This window comes from Aulostomus chinensis, chromosome 7 (genome assembly GCF_037954235.1).
Source record: "Aulostomus chinensis isolate RoL2024-O1b breed Wild chromosome 7, RoL_Achi_v1.0, whole genome shotgun sequence".
NCBI classification, from domain to species: Eukaryota; Metazoa; Chordata; class Actinopteri; order Syngnathiformes; family Aulostomidae; genus Aulostomus; species Aulostomus chinensis.
The window spans coordinates 28,277,395-28,302,064 of NC_141326.1; the positions used below are offsets into that span (position 1 = coordinate 28,277,395).

A 24,670-nucleotide genomic window follows, 5' to 3' on the forward strand; every position below is an offset into this window, starting at 1 on the left:
ACTTGGAGGATATTGCATAAGACCTGGACAGCTAGTGGAAAGTCTCACTCAATCTCAGTCACAAAAAATTGAATCTGCCACTGTAGTGTGGAAAATCAGAAGGAAGGAAATCAGTTAGAACTGGAATCTCTTCACAGTTTGTTTGTTTGTTTTTTTCCAAATATGTGTTTGAAAGTGAAATTTCTGTTCTGAATCATGAAACAAACACGACGCTGTCCGTCTGCATTCACCAGAGAGAGAAGACACAACACGGTATTTTTCTGATGGTTCATAGTTGCCACAGGCAGGTGTAACAGACTGAGTGATGGAATGTTCACACACCGTTTATAACTGTGTTATTCAGCGACAATGACGACTCTGTCCCCCTCAGAAAACACTCGCTTGGGTCCGACTGGAAGTTCATTCACTGACAGTGACTTCTAAAGTGACAGACGCCATCTAGTGGCCGTAGTGTGGTAATTAACACAGCAACACTGCGACTGAAAAAAAAAAACCTCGATTCCCCAACACCAACAAAAGAGCACATCAGTTATAGAGCCACAGCACTGAAACGTCTTTGATGTAGAAGAGGAGCCTGAATGAAACGTGCTGATGTAAGTCGCCTCAGAACGAGTGGGCGCCGCAGGGGGTTTCTGAAGGGATTCTCTCAACAGAACCTTTTTCACCGCAGACAATCAGCTGTTCTCATTTCACCACAACCCCTCCACTGGGTCAGCTCAGTGGACCCTCACAAGTCATGCAGTCATCATTCGTCAATGGCATATCCAGAGAAATATGAGCTGTATCTCCTGCTGGTGGCCTAGAACAGGCTTCAGGATCCGGGATGCACAACGTGATCCAGATCACCTCCAAAAAAAAGGAACCTGTCTTTTCCCCAGATTTCATCGGAATCTGAAGGTTGGGTTTTTTTTGTTTTGTTTTGTTTTTTTAGAGTAACCTGCTCACCAGCAAACAACCAGAGCACGATCACATCACCTCCCCGGCGGAGAGAAATATCCTCCAGTCAGTAAACAAGGTTCTGCCAACAAACCCCCCCCGTCGTGCACGCGGTCGCCTCACAACCCCAGTGTGGACTGGAAGTTTTTAAAAGCCTCTTTACAGCCTTGCTAGCACGTGACCAACGGCAAGTTTTCTTTTTGAAGTTAGTCTCCTGACTTAACTTGTCTTAGCAGCTCACTTTTAAAGTCTGTTACGTAGAGTCATGGTTCTCCCCTCTCCAGCCATCGCCTGAAGGTCATCGCTGGGTTTTTGGTTTGTTTGTTTGTTTGTTTGTTTTATGCCATCCATCGTTTTTAGTCATTTGTCATTAACCTGTCCATTTCTGTGTCCTGCGTCACACCTCAACGATGATGTCCATTCAGGAATGCGAGGATCTGAGGAAGGAAAACAAGTTCTTAACAAATGAGATTCACATGGAGCGGATCATGATGCGCACGGAGAATGAGCTGACCATGCGGAACCTCAGGAACCTGAACCAGGAGCTGCTGGCTCAAGTTAAAGAGGTAAACCCTAAGCCTGGGTATACCTCGAGCAGCACATCACTCAAAAGATAAGAGAGGCGGCCCTCAGTTCTGATGAGAAGGAACACATCATCACCATCACCATCCTTCATACACATCATTTCTCCAATTGTGTCACAGTGTAACGCAATAACATGTAGAACTGAAATGGACTCGCCTGTATTCTGGAGCTGAAATGGGGCTGATGTGTATTTCAGAACCCACCAACAAACCATTTGTGGCTAAAATTCAGGTGCTCTGTCACCGCCAGAAAAGTTCTTCAACCTTTTTCAATCTGCCTTGTGCCACAAACCTTTACAGCTCAAAGAAATACTGAACACGGCCCTGAAAGTCAAAATGTGCAAGCAAGTCTCGTTCTGTGCCGCTGACGTAGACTTATGTCCCGTAGTAACGAATCGCTGACCCTAATTCTTCAGCTGAGTGCTCAGAGTCAAATTACCGCCAGAGACAAAAGCAGGTTTCTCCTGTTTCCCATCCCACCTCCCTCCCTGACCCCACCAGCTGAAGCAGAAGCTGTATCAAAGCCAGCAGAGGGCAATGTTGTTCTCACGGGCTGCGGATGAAGCCGAGAGGTCCAGAGGGGAGGCAGAGAAGACCAGGGCCCTGGCCGAGGCCCGGGCCCTTGGGAGCCAGCGGGACAAAGAAGCAGCCGAGGCTGACAGGGAAAACCTGAGTGAAGAACTACAACGGCTTAAAAAAGAGGTACACACACACACACACACACACACACACACACACACACACACAGATTCAATTGACCTCTATTTTATGGACTGACAATTGATACCTCACCCTGACCTTAACTAGGCCACTACATTTTGCCCCATTCAGACCAGTTTTTGGTCCTCATGAGGTCTAGGGGTCCTGATAAGGTTCACATTTCCAAACCATCCCACAAATAACGGGTCGGACTGAGAACAAAATTCGCTCCTGCCATTTTAGAGCTGTTTGCATTGTTTTCTGCCTCACTTTTTTGGCCCTTTTTTCCCTCTTGTTCAAATCCGGTGGAGTCAAGTCAGGCCAGCAGTCAGTGTTGGCCACTGGAGGGCGCTAACAGGGGCTTTCTGAATGAGAACTTGGGGATTTATCAAAAACAAACTTGATGGCAAAATGTGTGTCCCTCCACAGTCGCTCTGACCCGAGAGCTTGAGGTTGTGAATGGATGACAGACATTGTTATAATTCAACTCACATTTCATTTCTTTTCATTTTTGGATTTTTTTGAAAATTTTTGGGTCTTAAATACGGTAGATCTTCCACAACAGATTCCATGACACTTTGGCACATGTTTTTGTTCATAATCCCTCGCATGTCCAGCAACAAGAGAGGTCAGCTGCCTGCAGCACCATCTTCTGGGGGCACCGCCCATTCATGTGCTCAGCTGACGGACACATTCACTGTTTCCGAGTTTGCTTTAAAATTCTTTTGACAATCAAACAGAAACACAGCGAGAGACAGATGTGTGTGTGTGTGTGTGTGTGTGTGTGTGTGTGTGTGTGTGTGTGTGTGTGTGTGTGTGTGTGTGTGTGAGTGATCTAAGGCCATGTGTGCGCTCACCTAAATCAACCTGTTCACCAGAGAAAGATAATTGGAGGCAGCAATGAGTCTGGAGCCAGAGTACTGCAGGTGGTGTGGTGGAAGAGCCTTGCTTGCTCCATCCTGGCTCTGTCAGGGTCAAGTTACTACTTTCCAAAGTTCAGCAGTTCATGTTTGACTTTGTTAGACACGGCAACAGTTGCTCAGTTAAATGAACAAAGCAGGACGTGGACCACTAAGAGATGTTATCCGGCTCCGCAGACGGGCAGGACGAGCACAAACGCCCTGCCATGGATGAGAGTTATGAGGGACACCACAGAGGTGTGGAAATCTCGCTTTACTGCGCCAGTAAGAGATTCCTGATTTTCTCTAGACTGCAGGGTGAGACGAAAGACTTCAAGATAGTTCTTGAACCACTACATTTTCAAAAAGATAACCTCGCTTCCCTCAATCTGACGAGAGGGGTTGATGGAGAGTGCAGCGCTAAGTTCAGGATCACCACCTCCGTCAGGACGACCCATGGCAGGATTTGTGTCTGTTTCCGTTTGTGCAGCACTCGGACCTGCAGCTTTCACTGGCGCAATCGGAGAAGAGTTTCTTTGAAACCAAGCTGAAGCTGGACAGGATTTCAGGGGAGAAGCAGGCGCTGCTGCAGGAGAACAGAAGCCTGGAGGCGGATCGAGACGACCTGCGGCAGAAGCTGAGACAAACCACTGAGGACAACATCCAGCTCAGAGAGAGGCGAGTGTGTTTCAGTCACATCTGGCTGAGTATCAAATGCACATCTGGGGTCATTAAAGCTGCAAGGATCCAATGAAAGACACAACATTAAATAGGGATGTGACATTAAAGGCGGCACGGTGGAGCAGTGGTCCTCACTGTGGCCCCCCAGCAAGAAGGTTGTGGGTGGAGCCCCGGCTGCAGCACGGGGTCTTTCTGGGTGAGTCTGCATGTTCTCCCTGTTCCTGCTGGGTTCTCTCTGGTACTCCAGCTTCCTCCACAGTCCAAAGACATCAAGAGGGACCAGGTTAATCCAGACTCTAAATTGACCGTAGGCGTGGCTGGGAGAGCCAATGGTTGTCTGTCTCTATGTGTTGGTCCTGCCATGGACTGGTGACCTGTCCAGGGTGAAGGCTGCTGGGATAGGCTCCACCCCCCAACACCCTTAACAGGATAAGCGGTAGAAAATGGATGGATGGATGACATTTATGTGGAATGGTGCTTTTAGCAATTGCATTCATAACAGAGTGAGAATATCCAGAGGAAGCAAAGTGTTACGTTTACATTTAAGAAGCAAATTCGTTGTTTTGTTAAAACGTGTCAGAGCCTGAACAACCGCCAACAGCTGATCCTGCTTTAAACAGGAAGCTGAAACAATGTGGACGGAGCCAGCAGAGGGATGTTTTTGCTGTAAGCTCCACAGCTTGGTTGACCTTTGAACCTGATTGTTGCCTCTGTTCAACAAAGAATACGGAGGGAACCATCTCTGCCTGCGGGAAGCAGCACACCAGCACAGAAGGCGATGACGTAGAAAACACACACACACACACACGCACTCACACACACACACACACACACACACACACACACACACACACACACACACACACACACACACACACTTGGTATAAAATTTTGAATTAACTCATGTCTCAGTAAAAATGTGTGCTAGCCTATCACAGCAGCCTTCAGGTGAGAGGCGGGGTTCACCCTGGACAGGTCACCAGTCCATGGCAGGGCCAACACATAGAGACAGACAACCATTGGCTCTCCCAGCCACGCCTACGGTCAATTTAGAGTCTGGATTAACCTGGTCCCTCTTGATGTCTTTGGACTGTGGGAGGAAGCTGGAGTACCAGAGAGAACCCAGCAGGAACAGGGAGAACATGGAGACTCCACCCAGAAAGACCCCGTGCTGCAGCCGGGGCTCCACCCACAACCTTCTTGCTGGGGGGCCACAGTGAGGACCACTGCTCCAATAAATCCTGTTTTTGCAAGCAATTTTGTCACAATTTGATGTTTAAATTTCAGGATTCGTGCAGTTTTTTTCCATCTGTGACAGCAAATGAAGTTTTCAACTGATATTTATAGACTCAAGATGACATTAATCAGCAGACCAACTGATTATTTTTTTAGAAATCCAGGGAAGAACCTAAAGAGAGCAAATCTTCGGTGATTAAAAAAAAGAGAGAGAGAGTTCGGGATTAAAAGGAGTCAAAGAGGAGCTGTTGAAGCTGAAATTTGTTTCCTAAGATGGCAGATTTTCAAAAGGCTTCACTCCCTTCGAACTAAAAACCCATTAAATCACACTTCTTCACCTTCACCAGACCTGAACTTAGGTGGTCCCGGTGAGTCGCTGAACTCAGGCGATTCTTCAAAGAATAACGGGGGAACATTCCTCAATCCAGATGTACCTGGTTAGCATGGATTTATCCAAACAGACGCCACCTGACGTGTGAACTTAAAATGACTGATTTTCATTTTCATCTCAAGCCTGTAAGAAGTCATAAAACCACATCTTTGAAAGGTTTTCTTATTCACACACTGCTTTGAAAACACAAGAACAGTTTGTGCCGAACATCAAGATGGAGGTCACCAAATAAAAAGGAAATATTTTAACAGCTCAGGCGCCCCCCCCCCCCCAAAAAAAAAGAAAAGAAGATGAGTGAGTTTGTCAAACTGTGTAAATCAAATCAGAACAATTTTATGCCGTCTGGCTGTAATGTCATTGTGTTTACAGTGAGATGAATTGGAGGCGAAGAGCGACGATGTCAGAGGAGGAGAGCAAGAAGGCCCAGCAGGCGGAGCGGGAGGCCGAGGCCGAGAGACGCCGGGCAGAGAAGGAGAGGCAGGAGAGGACGGCCGAGTGTCTCAGCTGGAGGGAGAAGCACCAGGATTTAGCTGACAAGTTCAGAGCACTGGAGGACATGAAGGCTCAGAGGCAGCACAAAGGGGTAAGAAAACACCTGACATCACTCCGCGTTCATCACCGAGGCGTGAGAAAACACCTGACATCACTCCGCGTTCATCACCGAGGCGTGAGAAAACACCTGACATCACTCCGCGTTCATCACCGAGGCGTGAGAAAACAGCAGAAGCCGTTTGAAGAAGAAAGACGCCGGTCGAGTGGTTTATCCGACGGGGCGCTTTGAATTCTAAATTGGCTTCACTGGAGTTCATTTGTCAGGACAGATAAAAGCGAATCCAGAGACGGTTCACAAACGAGACGGTGCGCAGGGTCCATGCGCCCTTTTTACAAATACATTTCAGTACCTTTTCCATGGCTGAAAGACCTGTGTTTGTGTACACAAGAAAATAAGAAAATGACTTCACACAGATTTAAATAAAACTAATGACCGGTGAATGGTTTGATATCATAAAGCTTTGAAGATTCAGCAGGGGATCTGAGCCGAAGCTCATGTGGACTAACGTACAGGCGTTTGGGGAGCTCGTTCTCATGACTTTTCCAGAACCTTCTGGCTTTATTTTCCAAAACTTCCCTCCAGGCCTTGAAATATTCATATTCAAATTCCATGATGTTTCCTTTATGGGACCCAGTGTGCCTGCGTCAGGTGAGTTCTGCCCCTCCCCCCTCAGAGTTTAGCAGGTCACTCCCACCACTGGTGCCCTGCTGCCGGAGTTCTATCCAGGCAAAAGGAAACTCCGAGGGACTCGTGTGTGACAGCATTCATCCACCTCACAAAGCCTGAATTAAGGCTTAAAAGGGAGGGGGAAGTCACTCATCATCATCTTCTGTGACAAACCATCCATGAAATATTAAACACATCAATCAGAAAAATATTCGAGATGGCTCTCATGACATGACTATCAAAATTTTGTGAATGAACTCCTCATTTGAACAACATGCCAGAAGTTAAACTGTGTTCTAAATATTCAAGCAGGTCTAAACACCTAGGATGCGACCTGCTTCCGTTAGTAGCAGCAAAGAAAAACGCTCCCAACTAGGAGGAGCAGGATCAATGCAAATGGAGGTTTCTACCCTGTGTGTGTGTGTGTGTGTGTGTGTGTGTGTGTGTGTGTGTGTGTGTGGGTGGGTGTGTTATCAAAATTTAAATCTGCTTCCGCACTCCAACTCATTTGTAAAGTCAATCTTTTGTTGTTGTTTTTTTTTCTACCAGTGTCAAGCCAACATCAAGAGTTATTTCCTCTGCATGACAGAAAGCGACCAGAGGGTGAAAATTCTCAAAAATCAAGATGGCACCCCGAGGAATTTCACGGTGAGTTGATTCATTTTCATCTGTGCTCATGAAGTTATCACGATGTTTATGTCCGACCTTTATTCATGGGCTTTAGCTGATAATCGCCAAGGACCAGATCTTAAAACTCATAAATGACAAATAAAAGAGGAGTTTCTTTTTGTTTGCTTGTTTGAACAGAGGTGCGTTAGGCTGCGTTTCCAGATGTTCACATCACCATCCCAGCTGTTATTTCATTGTTCTAATATTGTGGTTCAGCCGATGTGCTGTAGTTAACTCCCCAGTCTCATGATCTGGTTTTCAGTGTTGATTATTGTCGATGCGATGAACCGCCTCTAACTCCTCCCAGCCCACGTCTCTCCGGTAGCTCTCTGTGACAGCCTCAAGCTAAGCTAAGTCTCCTTCTGAACCATCTGATCTGCTGTGCTGGGATCTAGGAGGGAGACCCTGTGTACATCTCCACCTCGGAGTCCAGCCCTGAGGAGCCTGAGAGGAGCTCATCCAGGTAACACTGTGGCCACCAGGGGGCCCCAGAACCACCCCAGTCCACTGATCAGGCTGTCAGCTAGTGAACTTGCAACTGCATGAACACCAACTGAGGAAGAGACAAACGTTAAAGGTGCATGAGGAGGTTTCAGGGACGTTATGTGTCTGCCAGGGAGGCAGCGTGTGATTACTGGCGCCAGCAAGATTATTTGGTTTGTTTTTTAAATGAAATTTGTCTCATTTGTCCAGTCTGGAGATATCTGGTATTAATTTAGTCACATAAGTCAACGGGTCACGACAAAGACCGGCAAAAAAAAAAGGGTTAAAAAAAGGTGTGTCTCATTTGTCCAGTGGAGTGCTAATAGCCCATCCTGGTTTAGAGTCCCTGGGTCACATGATTTGGGAGCTACTGAAAAAAAATCAATCCAAATTTTCATATGAAGTCGTTATCAATAGTATTGCGTGAAAAGAGGTGTGGCCTGCTGATGAGTGGAGCTGACCTGTCTTCCAGGACCATGCTCAGAGTGTGTGCCCCCCACACAGGGAGGGATTCTGGACCAAGTCACTTCGATGAGCTGCCCGCCTTCACTGGAGGAGAGCGGCCCGAGTCTGCAGCCCACCGCAGGAGCAGGAAGGTGGTGGAGTACTTCTGGATCCCCACAGACCAGGAGTAGATGAAGACTTGGCCCTGTTTCTGCGCCTAAAGGCTGCTGGTGGTGGAGACTTGACAGGTGTTGGAGGAGACGATTCAGAGCTGACACCCCCACCACCTGGTCCTAGTGCGAGCTACCAGCCCCGACCATCAGCCCTGACCATCAGTGCTAACCATGGCTTCCCAGCACTCGTGTTAACTGTTTGTGGGCCTCGTTGTTACACTCAGTGCATCAGATCTGCCCTTTGAACCCCATCTGACAGCAAAAGCTCTTATGAGGATGAAGCCTGGAGCGGTGACACGGTTCCACGTCCATCCCAACTGAGCATGTGCATCAATATTCAAGGACTCTGTACTCAGAGAACATGGAGCTGCTATACGTCACTCACAGTTTGCTGAACATCCTCTCACTGTGGACTCAGACGCCACACCGTCACCCCTGGAGGTACTGAGTGGTATTACAAGACCAAAGCTAGCTAGTTAGCATCCATGTAGCATCCTGAGGCCCTGGAGAGAAATATTCTATCTCCCTCAATTTAATTATTTACATATGAAGACTTAAGTGGAGGGTAAAAGTTCCATGTCAAGTTCAGCGTGTCCACTCCAGGCCTCCGTATGCATGCGTTCTCAAGTTTAAGCATCTTTGATGAAGTATGTAAAGGATCTCTTCACATTCTGTTGATGGTTTCAGTAAACATTTTGTGCTGGAACCTTTCAGTCGTTTTGATTACGTGTTCCTCAACAAGGCACCACGTAGCTGCCGAGGGGCTTCGCTGGACAAGGTCCCTCATCAGCTACGTTGACGCAAGACACGGCGTGATCGGTCCGCTTCCCCGGTAGAAAAACATCAAGAAAAGCTGCATGAATAAGTGGAAGAATATTTTGGTGCTCATGTACTGGACTTTATTGACATTAAAGCAATAGAGGTGCACAATAATTATGAATACCTTACAGTATGATCCAAATCCATTGCTTAACACATGAACATGGCTTCTGGGCGTGACTCGTCAATCAGTCAATCTCTCTCTTTCAGGTAAGTTGGAGGTCAAACTTTAACTTTTATTTTTGACAATTTAAGGAGAATTTTAAGGATTTGCTTCATGTTTTCCATGTCGAGTAGTCAATATAACAGGCCATTGTGGGCCAGATGGAGACTTTCAAGCCCCAACGTTTAACAGGTGCATTGCTTTTTCCTTCGAAAATATTAATACTTGTAAACCAGATGAAGCTTAGTAGGAAACGTCTGCTTCGATACATTTCTTGTGCAATTAGGCCGGGAGTAAATCAAATACTTCAGGGTTTGCTCGGGCTCCTCAGTTCATCTTCACCCAGCACAGAAACAACACAAACAAAAGCCCATCTAACTAAGAGGTAGAAACACAGGCAACTTTGAAATGTTACGGCCGCACACCAATGATTAGTTTAAAATGTTGTAACATTTGGAGGATGATCCGCATTGCAACCACTCATGTAATAAAAGACGAGATAACGGTTGATGAAAGTGAGGAGGTGGGTGGGTGGGGTCTCCTGTTGAGGGTGAAACAAACAGGAAGATGCTCATCATGAGCGACTATGAAGAGCACTTTTATTGAAAAAAAGAACAAAAAAAAGAACAAAAGCCGAACACAGTGTTTTAGTAAGCATAGTTTGACTTAACACACTGTGATTCGTTACGAAATGTTTCGCCAGCTTATGCTTCCCTCCGTCTTCGGTGGCCGCCTCAGGCAGGCTGGGTGTCACGTTGAGGATTTTCAGTACACGGATGAGTTTGCAGCCTCTCCCTCTCTCTGCCGTTGTTTAAAACTATCACATCGAGGCAAGGTGGAATCTAGGCAGACGTTTAGCATCTAACCCTCAGCTCGGTCCCAATCGAAGATGAAGCAGGTCACGGTCGGGGCCTTCTGTTAGCGCTCTCACGCTACAACTAGCATTAGCAAAGTTCACTAGTAATTTGACTTCAGGGGTGAAATCCTACACATTTGTAAATAAAGCTGTTTCCTTTGGGGAAAGTTCAAATCAGTAAAAATTGAGCTGAAATAGTAATTAAAAAAAATATGCAACAATAGTGGGTTAAGTCCCCCCCCCCCCCCCCCCCCCCAAAAAAAGAAAAAACAAAAAGCAACACATGTTTAAGCCACTCCAGACTTCAGACTTCATGTAGCTGATCAGGACACAGAGGCAACAGATTATGATACTTCTCAGCCTATCGTCACTGTACGGGTGGTAACACGTGAGGCCCAACAGGTACAAGCTTTCGGTTTATAGTTGCAAGATTGAAGCAGAGTAGCGCCACGTGGTTAACTTGAGCATGGAGTTTAATAAAAGGAAAGGCGAGTGTAATAATTAAAGTGGATCTTCTACACCATGGTGCTTCTGCTTGGTTTCTTAATCTGCGTCGTCCTCCGACTCCTCCTCTTCTGCCGTCTCCAGCCAGGTGAGCCACTGGTTGACCTGACAGAGAAATACAAGAATCACTCACACAGAATCACTATTTGACTTTCACCACATCTTCTTTCAAGACTGTCAGCATATTTCATGTCATGATTCTGACAAACATCCGACTAAAGAGCAAAGCCTCTATTTTCATGTCAATGAACCTGTACCTGGAATAAAGCTTTGCCTTTTCCAGGGAATTCTTGGGTAATGTCTTCTTTCCATGCAAGGAAGGCTTCTTCTTCAATGATCTCCATGTCGTAGAAGTTGACAAAGTAGCGCAGCAGCATGCCTGGGGGGGGCCACACCATTCAGCAAGATGCATTTACACTTTTCAATTTAAAATTGTGACTCGTGTCCAACAGGAACATTGCTCGATAATCAGAAACAAACATTTAAAACCAACAAAAATGGCAGAGAAAAAAAACAGATAGTGAATTCTAATGTGGTTCTAATGTCCTACAGAGTGTAGGACAAAAAACAGCGAGTCAGCGCCTCGCACAATGATCGCCAAAAGGGAAGCTGTTAGAAACAGAGTGACACTAAATAAAATCATCAGACGCTAAAATGAATATACTGGGTTAGAACTTGATAGAAGAAACTAAGATGATCAAAACGATGGCAGCATCAACTACTGAAGGGAGGTCAGCTCAGACACTCAGGTGGGGGGGGTGTCTGGGGTAACGTACCTTTAGGGAACCCGTTGGTGTTGCAGTGCACCTGCAGGGCATAGAGGGCGCTGACCTGCAGCTCAGTGTGGTCGTGCAGGAACTTCTGCATGACGGGCTTGAAGGCCAGCAGCAGCTGTTTCTCCTGCTCCAGCTGCTCTTTGGAGGGGGCGGCCAGCTGCTCGTCGCCCTCCGCCACGCACAGCTCCTGGGCAATGTACTGGAGGAAACTGGGGGAAAGGGTCAGGGACGGGATTTAACAACAATTTAGGTTCAAAGTACAGAGCACGACAGTGACTGGAGACACTAGACTGACAATGGGTCAAAATGTTGTGGAGCAACAAACACAGGACCCTTGAGCTCTCACGCCCTGATGGAGCCTGACTGCTGGCAGTTTCCTGACCTGGTCATGAGGATGTTGACAAAGCCTTTGTCGGTGTGAAGTTTGGGAGAGATGTTGTCTTTGATCCACTTGTAGATGGACTGAGGAGAGGGGTCTGCCTTTATCTGCTTCAGCAGCTCCTTCTCCAGCTTCAGCAGCGGGAACAGGAAGCTCAGGCCCTTCCCCTCCAGAATCTCAAGCATGCGGTCCTTGTTCTGATCGATTTCTACAAATTACAGAGCACTTATTCAGCGTGAGGTTCTGAGTTCAACTGTTCATTGAGGCGATGACTGGATTTCTAGGAGATTTGGAAAGATTCTAGACTGTATTTTGACACCTGTAGCAAACTCTGCAAGGTAGAGAAGGTACCTGGCAGCATCTTCTGCATGTTGACCTTGCTCTGTTGGAAGAGGTCAGTGAGCCACTCTCGGTCCTTCAGCTTGGCAGTCTGCTGCAGGCAGAGCAGGAAGAGGGGGAAGTGGGTGCCGTTCTCCAGGGGATGAGCCAGCTCTGCCACGCTCACCAGCTCTGCGATGATGGCCCGCGCTGCAAACTGGGCCAAGTAGGACTTCACCAGCGGCACATCCACCTCAATCTTGGGGCACTGGTCCAGGACGTTGAGGAAAGCCTGGAGCAGAGGAGACACAGGTCTGTATTCAGACATTTCTGGATGCGGCCACAAATATTTCACGTTTCAGCGATATGAAGCACTGAAAAAGGAGGGACTCAACAGACCAAGACACCTTTATTCATCGAAGACCATAACTGCGTCCAATATATTGGTTTATTTTGACTGTGGAATACTAATACCCGGACGTGTTTACCTGCATGAAATTCTCTCCGGTGATGAGTCCCTCAGTTCGGAGCGTGTGGATCAGAGTGCTGGCGTGCTCCTTGTCCTCATCGGGACGGTCCAGGGAACACACGATGATCTTACTCAGCATCTCTGGCAGGAAATGCTTGGGAGCCTTCATGTCACGCACGCCGCTCACAGCCTCAGTCAGGTTCTTACTGTTGAAGTACTCGGTCATGACTGCCTCCTAAAGTGAGCAAATCAAGGATGGCATATTTCAATCAAGCATGAAAAAATAAAACATCCATATAGAGAATGTTTAACAGCCAAGCGGCTTCCACTAAAATATTTCATTCTTTCATACTTCATATGTGGACATTTACATAGTTGACTCTTTTTGAATATGCAGACTGCAGGTCGACAATAGCTGGTCACATTGGTTGCTAAATTCTCGTTTTTCAAAGGACAGTAAAAAGAACGTTTTCCGAAATACACAACACAACATTCGCCTCCTCGCTCTTGAACAGTTGACCACAAGTTGAAAAGAGGAAACTGTTACATAAATGTGTTAGCAGGGAGGATCAAAAGCCTAATCAGTGTCCGGCATTCAAATAAAACGTCTTTGTGTTCCCAAGAGAAGAGACACGTTGTGAATGCATCTACATTTCTTCACAGCGCAGGAGCTTGTGGGGAAATCGCCAGCTAAAGCTGTGGGCTAAGACGTGAATATGTGGAGGTCAGAAGAATCCGGCTGCCGCTGCAGCACTGGACCAACATCTGGAGTGGGAGAACCAGGATCTGGTGCTTACCGTCATCTTCAGCAGCTCCTCCCTGGCAGGAGGAGGTTTCTTGTTTGTCTTCTGAGGTTTTTCTTGGATCGGCGGAGGGTTGGTTTTCAGGCCAAGCTGTGGAGGCTGAGGCCAAAGATCATGTGATTATTACACTCGTATGGTTCAACCACCATGCTGAAAGGTTTATTTTTTCTTTGATATATTCAAAACCATTGTTCTGTCAAAACTTCCATTTCTACATTCTGTCTCCGTAGAACTTCCCCTCACCTTTATCAGGGTTGCTAAAGTTTCACCAAGTCAAATTGAAGACCTTTTTTAAGACTTTTTGAATGACATTTTAGACCCGTTCGCGACACCATATGATAGCTTTTGGTCATGCATGGAATGGTGGGATGTGCTTCCCAACACACAAAATGCTTGTGGTGCTGAACCAAGTCGATCTACACATGAAAAAAGAGTCTCCAATGATGCATGGCAGCACCGACCAATTTGAAAAAAGATACAGAATTCTCAATTTCACCATTTATTTTGGCATTGAGAAATGAACACTGCCACACTCCTTCCCTACAGAGAAAGCAATTGGAGTAGAGGAGTGAATCGAAAAGTAAAAATAATAATAAATCTTTTAAAAAAGCAAAAAAATTTGTGTGTAAGAATTGGCGTGTATATCAGTGACATATGTTGTATTGTGGTACCGGGAACCTGGGCAGCGGTCGTGGAGACCTGGTCGCTGGAGGAGGTCGAGGCACCCTAACCCTAACCACAGATCATTGAATCGGCACTTGCCCATTTTAGATACCCGATCAGATTCACCGCGCGCGTCCACCACATGTAACCTGCTCGACTTTCTGTGCAACACGGAACTCGGACCACACGAATGTGACACGCAGCGTTTGCATTTCTCATTTTATTGGTTCCACCTTGAATAATTTTTCCGTTCATGTGGTCAAACTGGTTTCATTGTCAGACACTCCAGCGGGAACATTTTTGTTAACACGTAGATCTAACGTAATGTCAGTTTAAGACTTGGCGCCTCATTTTTAAGACCTACTACCAAAATGTAAGACTTTTTAAGGGCCTTAAATTTCAGATTGTTGAATTTTAAGACTGCGCGGGAACTATGTTTATGCTACTTGGTTAACTGTGGGGGGATCTGAGGCCTACCTGTCCAAGAGGAGGGGTCTGCGTGCGGGGGGGCTGGGTGCTGGGAGGCATCATGGTGGGGATCTGGGGTGTGAGCTTGGGCACCTGGCTCTTGTTGAGGAGGAATGACTGAGCCGGCCTGAGGCTGATCTGTGGAACCACACGGTGTCGTGAACAGAGAACATTCAATAGGGTGAGTTCTGTGGATGTGTAACATCTACGTTTACGCAAGCGCACGTCATGCCCTCATATCTCATAATCGCAGTCAGCGGACGAGCTACCAGCTTGAACAAGAGGAGGAGGAGGAGGAGGAGAGGGAGAGAAAGATGGAGGGAGATTACAGAAAGAGTAGGAGTGACCAGGACAGACTGGTAGTCGTTGTCCCTCAGAATAACGCGTCCTTTTATAATCACTGGGCATGAAGACCAGAGGTCAGGATCTGGATCCGCCAGCCTTCCTTACAGGGTCTCTACACAAAGATTTCTGTTTACATGCACACGAAAGCAGTAATTGATACCTCATCTGCATTGAGCTGTCCTTTCTTGCTGAATCGTGGAGGCATGTCCTTGGACTGGACCTGCTGCTGGGCCATGTGGTTCTGGTTCTGGTTGAGGAAATGCTGGTTCTGCACCTGGTTAATGTCAGACAGACATTATTTCCTGAGATACAGGAAGCAAGGGCGAACACACAAGGACGACTGCCGTCCAGCGTCAGCAAGGTTACCTGGTTGGACTTAACAAAAGACTTCGCCCCGATGTCAAACTGTGACTGAGGAGGAGGAGCGATGTGGCCCCCGTGACCGTTGAAGAGCGGGTTGGTGCGATGGCGTCCCATAGTGGGAGAGTACCTATCCTGAATAACCCCGGGTCCTGTTCCAATCCCACTGCCTGAGAACACAAAGCAGATGACTTTGTTTCTCCACGTTACGAAATTTTGGAGCTCAGTGAAAAGAACTTCACCGTTTCACACAACATACAAGTAAAATGTCCATTTACGAATGATTTTCTCACACATTTCTTCATTTAACCTCAGTTACTCCATGAATGTGCATCATGTTTGTAAGCATCTTCCAGTGATCAGGGTTCACACAAGTTTTACCACCGTGTGAGGAAAATGATGGTGACCAGACAGTTCATACATGAGTGAAAAGAAATCCTTGTCAAAATGTACCTGCATACATTTGAACAGGATGTGTGACAATAGCCTTGGTTTGCTCCAACATAAACTTGTATCAGTAAATCACAACTCAGCAAAACCTGTTTTTCTAAGGTGATGCTAAGTGAACTACTTTCAGGTATTTCAGTAGGAAGTTTCAATGACTTCCAGCTTTATTGTCTTTTTCAAAAACTGCCTGGAAATTGGGACTTTCAAACACCAAAGATTTTTCTAGCTTTACTCTGACAGTCTGGATCCTGCTTGTTGTATTTCAGTTTATTATGATGACGTTCCTGATTCAACAAGAGGTTCTACGGTGGGACTAATGCAGAGAACCTTCTGTGACTGGAGCTTGGTGTGTTTATTTAGCAATGCAAGTGTTTCTCACAGACAACAAACTGACAGAACTGCTGTTAATTCTGTGAATGCTTTTGAACGCTCCGCATCTCCTCCATTGCAAAATTGTTATTTTTAACTCTGGAGGGTGTAGAGTGTTAGACGGGTTTCCATTGTAGCTTTTTGTAATCAACATCGACAGAAAGCTCACAAACACAGACAGAAACAAACCCTCACCTGGCATCTGTCCAAACATGTCGGCCAATCCCCCAAGAGTCTCTCGGTCCAGTTTCATTCTGTTGGGCATGAAGGGGCTTTCCAGGAAGAAGTCCATTCTCATCCCCTGAGACATGGGCGCTGGGATGAAAACACCCAAATCCTGTAGAATCACACCGACACGCCTGTCACCAGTGTCCCTCAAAATGACTCTTCACATTTCACCCCAAAATGCACAGTCGGTCGTCATCTGCTCGCCCTCCTGTTGACGGAAGGTCTGGTGAAATCTTTAGTCCAGTAACACTGCTGGGCTCACAGGAAAAGCTGCAGCAGTAACCTCCTATCCAACAGACCTGAATGGTGTAAAAGCATGACATCACGGAGGTTTCTCAAAACTTGACATGCTTCTTTTACGTGACCCTTGATCACCATTCTCTATTGTTTGGGAGATTACTGCAGCGACTCTTGCTGTCAAACTCCGCCGTGTTTTGCAGGCTAAAATCGCCCCAACTTCCATCTGCATGAGTGAGAGAAGAGAATGACCTGAATTGACATTTTTGAGTGAACTGGCTCTTCAAGCCAAGGATAAGAAGTTCAGTCCAACCACAAACACATATCCTGTGTGTATCATATGACTACATCTGCAGGGCGATGTGCTGCGGTGTGATCTTTTGTCCGCGGGGCAATTATTTTGGCAGGCCAGTGAAAACATATTGGTGTCAACTCGATGCAGGATGTTGTTTTCAGGGATTGTTGTGCAATCAAAAATGACCATAACTTCAACAGCGAGTCCCCAGATGTGACTGAACTCACTTTCACTGCATCCTGACGGATCTGGTTAATCGTCTTTGGTCCGTTGTCAATGAAAGCCTTGCGGGGGACCCAGTTGTTTTCTCGCAGTTCCACTGTATCTTGCAGCAGGAAGCGGATCCTAGCAGGCAACTCCTTGTTGTTCATTAAGGATCGCATACGGCCAAAGTACTGAGCCATTAAAGACTGGTGAGAGGACGGAGAGGGGAGATTTATGTTAGCGCTGGCCGGGAGCCAGGTAGGGCATTAGGTGAGCCAGATGGTGAGCTAAGCCAGCACCTGACATGACACAACCAACCCAGACAAGACCACAGTGCCACAGGAATAAAGGGCTCCCACATTGGAAAAACCTATTAAGACACAAATTGCGTAATTTGGGGGGAATCAGTATCAACCAATGATGTTTCCTTGTGTCTGGAGAACAGGATGTGTGGGTAGAGCATCTCTGCAGCAGCACAATACATCTGCAATGGCAGTTTGACCCAATTAAGCTTCGACAAATATTTCACAAGGCCACATTACTATTTGGATGAAATGTTGTTAATGCACATCCATGGCAAACATTTACTATGCTGATAATTTCATAAAGCTTTCGGGCTTTTTACTGCTGCTTGTAAGAACTGACGCTGTGTGCTGCCTCCACAGAATCTACAGCTTCACACAAAGAATCGGTGTGTCGGTGTTACCTTTGCTTTCTCGTGGTCGAGTCTCGGCCCCACTGTTCTCATTATCTGACAGAGGCACTCCAGATCCTCCCCCATATCCTTAAGCTGGACTCTCTTTTTCTTTTCCAAAAGCTTTGAAAAGATTAAGCAGAGAAGGCAGTCGGGGGTCATATAAGGTACTCCGCTCTGGCTCCATGAAGTTATGTGCTGTTGAGGGACTACGGTGATTCTTTTGATGCCAATTCTTGTTTTGCTGACTATAAAAAGAGGTCTATTTCAAAGGATGTAATTTTCAAACACATTTAAAGCCAAGTGAGTCTGCACATACTGTTTTGATGCACTTATGAAGGATAGATTCATGGATGAGGTCGAGTTTGCCAAGTTCCCCGATGAATTTAATGTTGCCAAGCATCTTGATCTTGGCAATAGCTCGCTGCTCCTCCTCTTCAGAAGTAAGAGGGTTGTCATGTTTGTCATAAACTGAAGAGACAGAAAGGACAGCAGTGTGAGGTGGGTAGGCTCTGGGAAATGTGCTTCCAGACACCGTGCCTCTTATCAGACACTTACTTTCAACATTTCTGGTGCGGTTTTCAAATTCATCTTGAAGCTTGGAAATCAGCAATCTTCTGAAGGTCTAGAGCAGCATCATAAACAGAGGTTAGGTGTAGTCAGACGACCACGTGAATGGAAAGGCTCTCTAAAAAACATCGTACACGTCAGTTGTAGAATTTTTAAACTGTCTGTATATTCACAGCGAATCTTACTGTGCTCTGCTTTTGGGATGTTTGGATCTCAGTTGAAGGGCCATCAAAGTTTGGTGCGTCCTCTGCCAAGCGCAGACATAGCTGAGCATAGAGCGAGCTATACTTCGGCTCTTCTAGGGCTTTGTCTACAATCTGAACCGCAGAGAGAGCAGAGAGGGACCACGCAGGTCAGTGCACATGTAGTGTATGGGTATGAGTCACTCACAACAGGCTGCCAACTATAGATAAATAACTGTCTACTCAGAGTTCCGGAGAAAAATACAGTACACTTACCAGCAAGATGATTCCTTTAAGGACGAGTTTTGAATCTACGCCCACGTTCAGGAGCTCAAGGCATAGCTTGTCAAACTTCTCAGGCGTGAGTTTGTTGAGTATGCTAGAGAAGGAGAGAGGAGAGGCAGCGAGGGTAGAAAGTGAGCGCGCCACAGTGGGATAGTGATGATGATGATGATGAAGCAGCAACATGCTGCCGACTTTCTCAGTAAAAACAAATTCCATGCTGTTAAGAATGAAGCTTGCTCAGCTGCTCTCCCAGGAAGAGCAAGTCAAACACACCATCACACAAAAGCGTGAAGAGCAACACGATAACATGCTAACCTACTTTGACTAATTTTCTATATAAATCTCAAGTTTTTACAGAACGAGACAAACGGCTCCACACTCAGGACTGTTTTTTTAAAGCAAAATTTCAATTTGAGAAGATGATTTTGGCTTTGTCAATAGTTACCTCGGCCTCACAAAGAAATGCTTTCCCCTGCATCACTTTTTCATGACTCCAGAGTGCAGAAAGAAACAGCCATGCATATTTAGTTTGAAGTTAACGGTGACTGTAACTGGCGTTTGTGGGTCATTTTGCTGTTGTTAGTCATCAAACTCTTATGTGCATCATCCAGAATAATCCATGTTGTCTTTATTCTGCGACATGCTCAGTAATCCACAAACACTTCAACCTGAGGTAAGAATGAACTACAACCCTTCCGGTTGAACAACTGCAGCTGAATTGACTGAACTGAAGATGCAGTAGCGTGGTGCTCGGTGCTTCTATGAACAAGTGTGAGGCAAGTGCCCTTGGACATCTGGGGGCAGGTTTGCCATTGTTAGCCATCAGTTGCCATTAGCTTAAAGCTAAATCAACAGGGCTGGCTCTTCCTGCATTCGAGAGTCAAAAAGGAGTGTGCAGGAGTTCAAGTCTCTGTGAGCTTCGGGCAACTGTCTGTGAATAGCTGAACGTAGAAAAGGCTCCTTCTTGGTGAAGAATCCTCAGGTTAATGTCTGTCACACAGGCTTAATTCATGTTTTTAACTGAATTATGAGCGTGTTGAAGTCTTTCTAGAATGAGTTGCAACAAATCCGTCATCCCTCCCACCTAAACACTTTAATCCTATTTCTGGAGATCGCTGCAGTGGCAACTTTCATTCTGAGAGACTAATAAAGAACTTGATGCTTATTAAGATTTCAGTTAACTTCTTAACTAAATCTCCCTCTCCACATTTTTCTCCTGGATTTACCTTCATCACACTGACACTGGATGAGCAAGTTGCTGTGAGACACCACGATTTTTCACATCATGAATTTTGAAAAGTACGAGAAGAAATTTTGTCCCGAAAGAGAAGCACAGAGATTCAGAGATAGAAGCTAGAAATGTGGCCGAAGTCTTTCTAAAATAACCGTATCAAGTAAACATGAGCAGTTTGTATCTGAAGTGAGTCTACACAGCCCAGCCTCTGCCTGCAGAGGCCAGCAGCTCGAGTACATTTCAGAGGAAAACACTGTCATCACTTCATCTTCTGTACTTATAAACATCACTTGACAAAGAGGTGAACAGGCCTCAAGTGCCCTTAGGAAAGCACATGCCATCTTAATGACTGGAGAAGCACACAATTCAACACTCTGTCCCTCTCAGACTGACTTTAACTAAATTATCTCCACATGAAGAGCTGGACCAACATACAAGTAGGAGAAACTCCAATGAATAAGTCATAAATGTCCTTAACCTAATCTACTTTAAGATACATACTGTGGTCCAACTAGGAAGGCATCGCAGCTGTGCAGATGAAGGCCACCCGTTGTTTGAGCACCCTGCTGCATCTGTACCTTTCAATCAAGAGTCCGTATTTTGTTTAATTCAGAAAAAGGAATAGTACTACTGCTGTACTCCTATCAATGTTTACATCAACATGACTGTACGATCAGTGGCTCTGCAGTGCTGGTACTCATGCTCCCTCCCAATTGACCGTGACACACTCGCTAATGTCACACACACGGCATGTGCACATGATAAGCATTTAACGCTGAGGGGAAAAAAAAATCATTCATGAGAATGAACGATGTGTCTGCTGCAAGAAATGCAACAACAACAAGAAGATTCTTGATTCTTCTGAAAAAAGTAGCAGCAGCAGTTGTGCTTGAGCAGGTTGGTGTCATGTCAAGCTGTCATGACCACGTTAAAAGATGACGTTTCAAAGAACAATGAGATTATTTTTGATATTTGCGTGTGATAGCCACAGTTCACCGTGGATGAAATAGATTTCACAAAATTATCTCAATTAAATGTGGGTCTCATTCTTGAAAAATCCAGGTCAGAATGGATTAAGAAGAGTCAGACTTCTGCCTTACCCCCTCACTTTCCTGAAGATTGCATCATGTCGCTCTTTTTCGTTGCTGGAGTTGGCATCTCGTCTAGTGCTTCGTGAAGGAACCCATCTCTGAACGCTTTGCCCTGGGGTTTTCCCCAGGAACTCGCTGCAAAAGTACACAGAAAGACATTTTGTCAAGAGACAGAGTTTGAAGAGATGGTGGCTGGTAAAGAAACAGTTAGATGCCCTTGTTAACTCGTTTCTCCAATCGGGAAATTGCTTGTAATAGTTACTGTTGCAAGAAAACTCACTGCACATAAAGTGCAAGTGTGTAATGCAACACGTTATACCTGTTGCCGACAGTCTTGGGATAGTGCTGAGGTGCACCCCTACCACCTCCTCCCCCCGAAGAAGCACTGCATAAGTAAACACACAGAGGGGAATATACTAGTTAATTCACACTGAGCCTGCAGCTATAGGTGGGTTTGTAATGGACTCTGATGAAGTTACTCTATATACTTAAGGGCTGGGAAAAAATTATTTAAGCAATTCCAATTAATGGCTAAAAAAAATTGAGGTGGCCGATCGTACTTTAACTTTGGTGAATACGGCCATCACTGTTCGAGGCTCCCATAGTTCCCCCGCTGTAGTTTGACAACTTCAGAGCGATGAGACACAAAAACAATTTCAGAAACACTACAGGTGAAGGCTGTGGGTCCCACACTGCCTTCAGCAGACAGTCGAGCAGCACGTACGTTCTGCAGCTGTGCGACAGGGCAAAGCTCTCCACGCCAGCCAGCAGTGGAAGTTGTCATATTAAAAGCACTGCTGCCACCACGATGAGTCATGTTTTTACTACCTTCATCTGACATAAGTGAAATTAAAACAGTGGATTTCAATACAGCCTAATAAAACTGTGTTGCTCATACTGGAGTGATAAAACAATAGCACACCAAGAAGCCTCCCTCCATCTGCTGTGAGAACTGCCCTGTGTAAAGCTTGACATGTAGCTGTACATTGAGTTTCTGCCTGGCTGTAGGCGAGTACTTCTACCTCTGTACTGGTACGGCTGGGCCACCACCAAAACACGTGCAGACAGCAGAGCCTCTATGCCACCGTGTTCAGTTTCGAAGAGAACTTTAAAAAATAAAAAAAAAATCAGCAGACCGAGAGCAAATGTTGAACAATAGATATATTTACTAAAAAAAACTTAAATGCCACGAAGGACTCAAACCAGGGGAGGTGATGTAGGAGGAAATGTTATGTGTTGAACGACCACAGCTGTTGCAGCTTGAGTCAATGAAAAAAGTAGTCGCATTTCCATGGAAGAGCACGTCATTTTTTGATAGGGTTTCATTTATGTCTATTCTATGATAACAGTGCTGTGAATGAATGTTTAGGAGAGTGCAATTTCCCTGGCGGAACATCCAAAAGGGATTAATAAAGAAGTCTGTCTGTCTGTCTGTCTGTCTGTCTGTCAGGTTAAACCGCAGGGCTACGCCATCATCCGTGTCGTCCACTTTATGCACAACTATAAATCAAAATGAATGAGAAACTACTGACTCCCTGTACCCATGGTTAGTAGTGGTCTGCCCTTCAGCATCAAGTTTATTTATTTGAGGACAATGAAAATGAACATTAATCTGATGTAAAAATGAGGGAAGATGCATTGCACCACAACAGGGCTAAATAGCTCATTTCCATCTGGAGTCCCTGGGCAGGTAAGAAAATGGAAAACCAGACAACTAAAGTCTGCCAACATACAAAAGCAGTGTTGGCAGACCAGTTTCACAACAGACTGTAGCATAGCCGTTTCTATTCAAGACTGTGTCTGATAAAAAAAGATGCACACGGCGCTAATGTTGTCAGATTTGATTAAATGAAGCTGGGATTTTTTGTAAAAATGGAAATGGTATCATCGGTGTGCCCTCTTCATGAAACTCCCATTCCTTAGTTCTCTTCTGCACGGATTTTCTGAAGCAGACCAACCCCTCAGAGTGATTTTCTCTCACTGACCAATTCAACAGCAATAAAAAAGGTAGAAAGACCAACAAGGTCAGTTCAATCACCAACGATCATTCATGTCATGAAACAAGAAAACGCCTGTTTATTTTCTACTACTCTCATTCTGGTGCTGAAATAAACATTATATCATCAGACAATAAGGCCGAAGCTCTGACATTTAAAATAAGACCAACAGGCATGATATTTGTTCAGTTTCTTTTAATGAGTCAACACTAAACTACTCCTTCAGGCCTGAGGCTTCATGAATGAACACTTTATGATGTGCCTCTTACTGTTGGCTGTTGCGAAGCCAAATACAGTGTATTTGAGGTGATGTGTGAATCTGTGATATTCATTTCGCTAAGTAGGACAAAGCTTCATGTCTTCCTGTAGTTTTGGTTAAGCCAACACTGCATCTTTCACAGATCTAAAGAGCACACATCTGAAGCTTCAGTTGACAGGCAGTATGCGTGATAACCTTATCCATGAAGTGAGCCATCCTGTTGACAGTGCATCTGCATAAATAACTACTCAAGGCTCATTATATCTACACAACGGCCCCCTCCCCCCTTTTCTTCCCAAAAGGCTGCACAAGCAGAGTTGTCTGACAGCCATTTTGAGCTTTCCCAGATCCTGCTTTGTTCTGCAGGCCGGAAGTTCATGCCCAGATACGCAAACATAGAAATAACACTGGGAAAACAAAAAGGTTATTTCCATGTTGAGTTTTGGGTTTACAGGCCAGCGTTCTTACCTGAAACGAGAAGCACCCCCTTCTGCAATCACACTCTCCACTTTGGCGGCTTGACAATGAAGAATACTCAAAAGAATAAGAATAATAGGAGGGGATGGGGAAAACGGAGCTGAAGAAAGAGAGAAAATGCAATCAGTAACATGGAGAGGGATGGCAGATACATTCAGACAGTATCGAGGTCTTTGTTACCGGCCTTGTCACGAACGATAGATCAAAAATACCACAGGAAACCCATCGTTGTGGTAAATGCTACACACGAACTCTACTCCGGCTAGAAATGGTTTGATATATACTTTCCCCCCACGGTAAAACCACCTGGCAACGCGTTAAAAACATTTAATCAGTCCTAACGGGGCAAAAGGTGTGCCAGCTAACGGGCTAATGCTAACGTTAACTAATTAGCTGCACGGAATGCAAAATCCATATGTTAGCCTGCTAACGTTCAAATGGAGGGGGGGGGGGGGGGGACGTCTGTTTGTGGAACATTTATTTGAATTGGTTGACCAGATGTGTAATCTTGTGCCAACATAAATGTTCGTGCGAGAGCTTTGATTCGGGATGATTGTCGATGGTTTGCGAATCTGCAAATTTAACGTTAACGCTAACATTACTCCGTGATGCAGTGAAACTGGGCAGGGCGGCATGGTTAGCCGTTATCATGTTCAGTCGAAAGTGTTTGTGATGTAATTGCAAATGTGAAAGGATTTCATGCCATTCACCAATTGATCGTGGCCCTTGTTAATATTAGCGTTTAGCAGAGTATAAACCGTGTG

The 24,670-nt window shown here is 45.6% G+C and overlaps 1 protein-coding gene and 1 non-coding gene across 2 annotated transcripts; both read right to left on the reverse strand.

Annotated features, from left to right (window-relative positions):
• Nucleotides 1-9,915: 9,915 nt before the first annotated feature.
• On the reverse strand, nt 9,916-24,002 carry eif4g2b (eukaryotic translation initiation factor 4, gamma 2b). The gene is made up of 19 exons (XM_086209706.1): nt 23,898-24,002; nt 21,183-21,308; nt 18,840-18,942; nt 18,567-18,698; nt 18,370-18,436; nt 18,131-18,282; nt 17,824-17,934; nt 17,141-17,323; nt 16,349-16,490; nt 15,344-15,507; nt 15,138-15,251; nt 14,642-14,770; nt 13,496-13,600; nt 12,718-12,933; nt 12,263-12,521; nt 11,915-12,119; nt 11,533-11,741; nt 11,014-11,135; nt 9,916-10,861 (listed from the first exon to the last, which is right to left on the reverse strand). Exons 6-19 carry the CDS (start codon nt 18,212-18,214, stop codon nt 10,796-10,798), a joined length of 2,109 nt encoding a protein of 702 aa, XP_086065832.1. The 5' UTR covers nt 18,215-18,282; nt 18,370-18,436; nt 18,567-18,698; nt 18,840-18,942; nt 21,183-21,308; nt 23,898-24,002; the 3' UTR covers nt 9,916-10,795.
• LOC147259366 (small nucleolar RNA SNORD97) lies at nt 14,861-15,040 on the reverse strand. Its single transcript, XR_015117379.1, has one exon. It is a non-coding gene; the product is annotated as a small nucleolar RNA SNORD97 (small nucleolar RNA).
• Nucleotides 24,003-24,670: the final 668 nt, after the last annotated feature.

Coding starts and splice junctions, on each gene's coding strand:
- eif4g2b (XM_086209706.1), bottom strand. CDS start 18,214: ATGCTTGGCAACATTAAATTCATCGGGGAACTTGGCAAACTCGACCTC. Junction 12,934..13,495: donor AGGAGCTGCTGAAGATGACG/GTAAGCACCAGA, acceptor TGCTCACTTTAG/GAGGCAGTCATGACCGAGTA. Junction 10,862..11,013: donor AAGGCAAAGCTTTATTCCAG/GTACAGGTTCAT, acceptor TTTCTCTGTCAG/GTCAACCAGTGGCTCACCTG.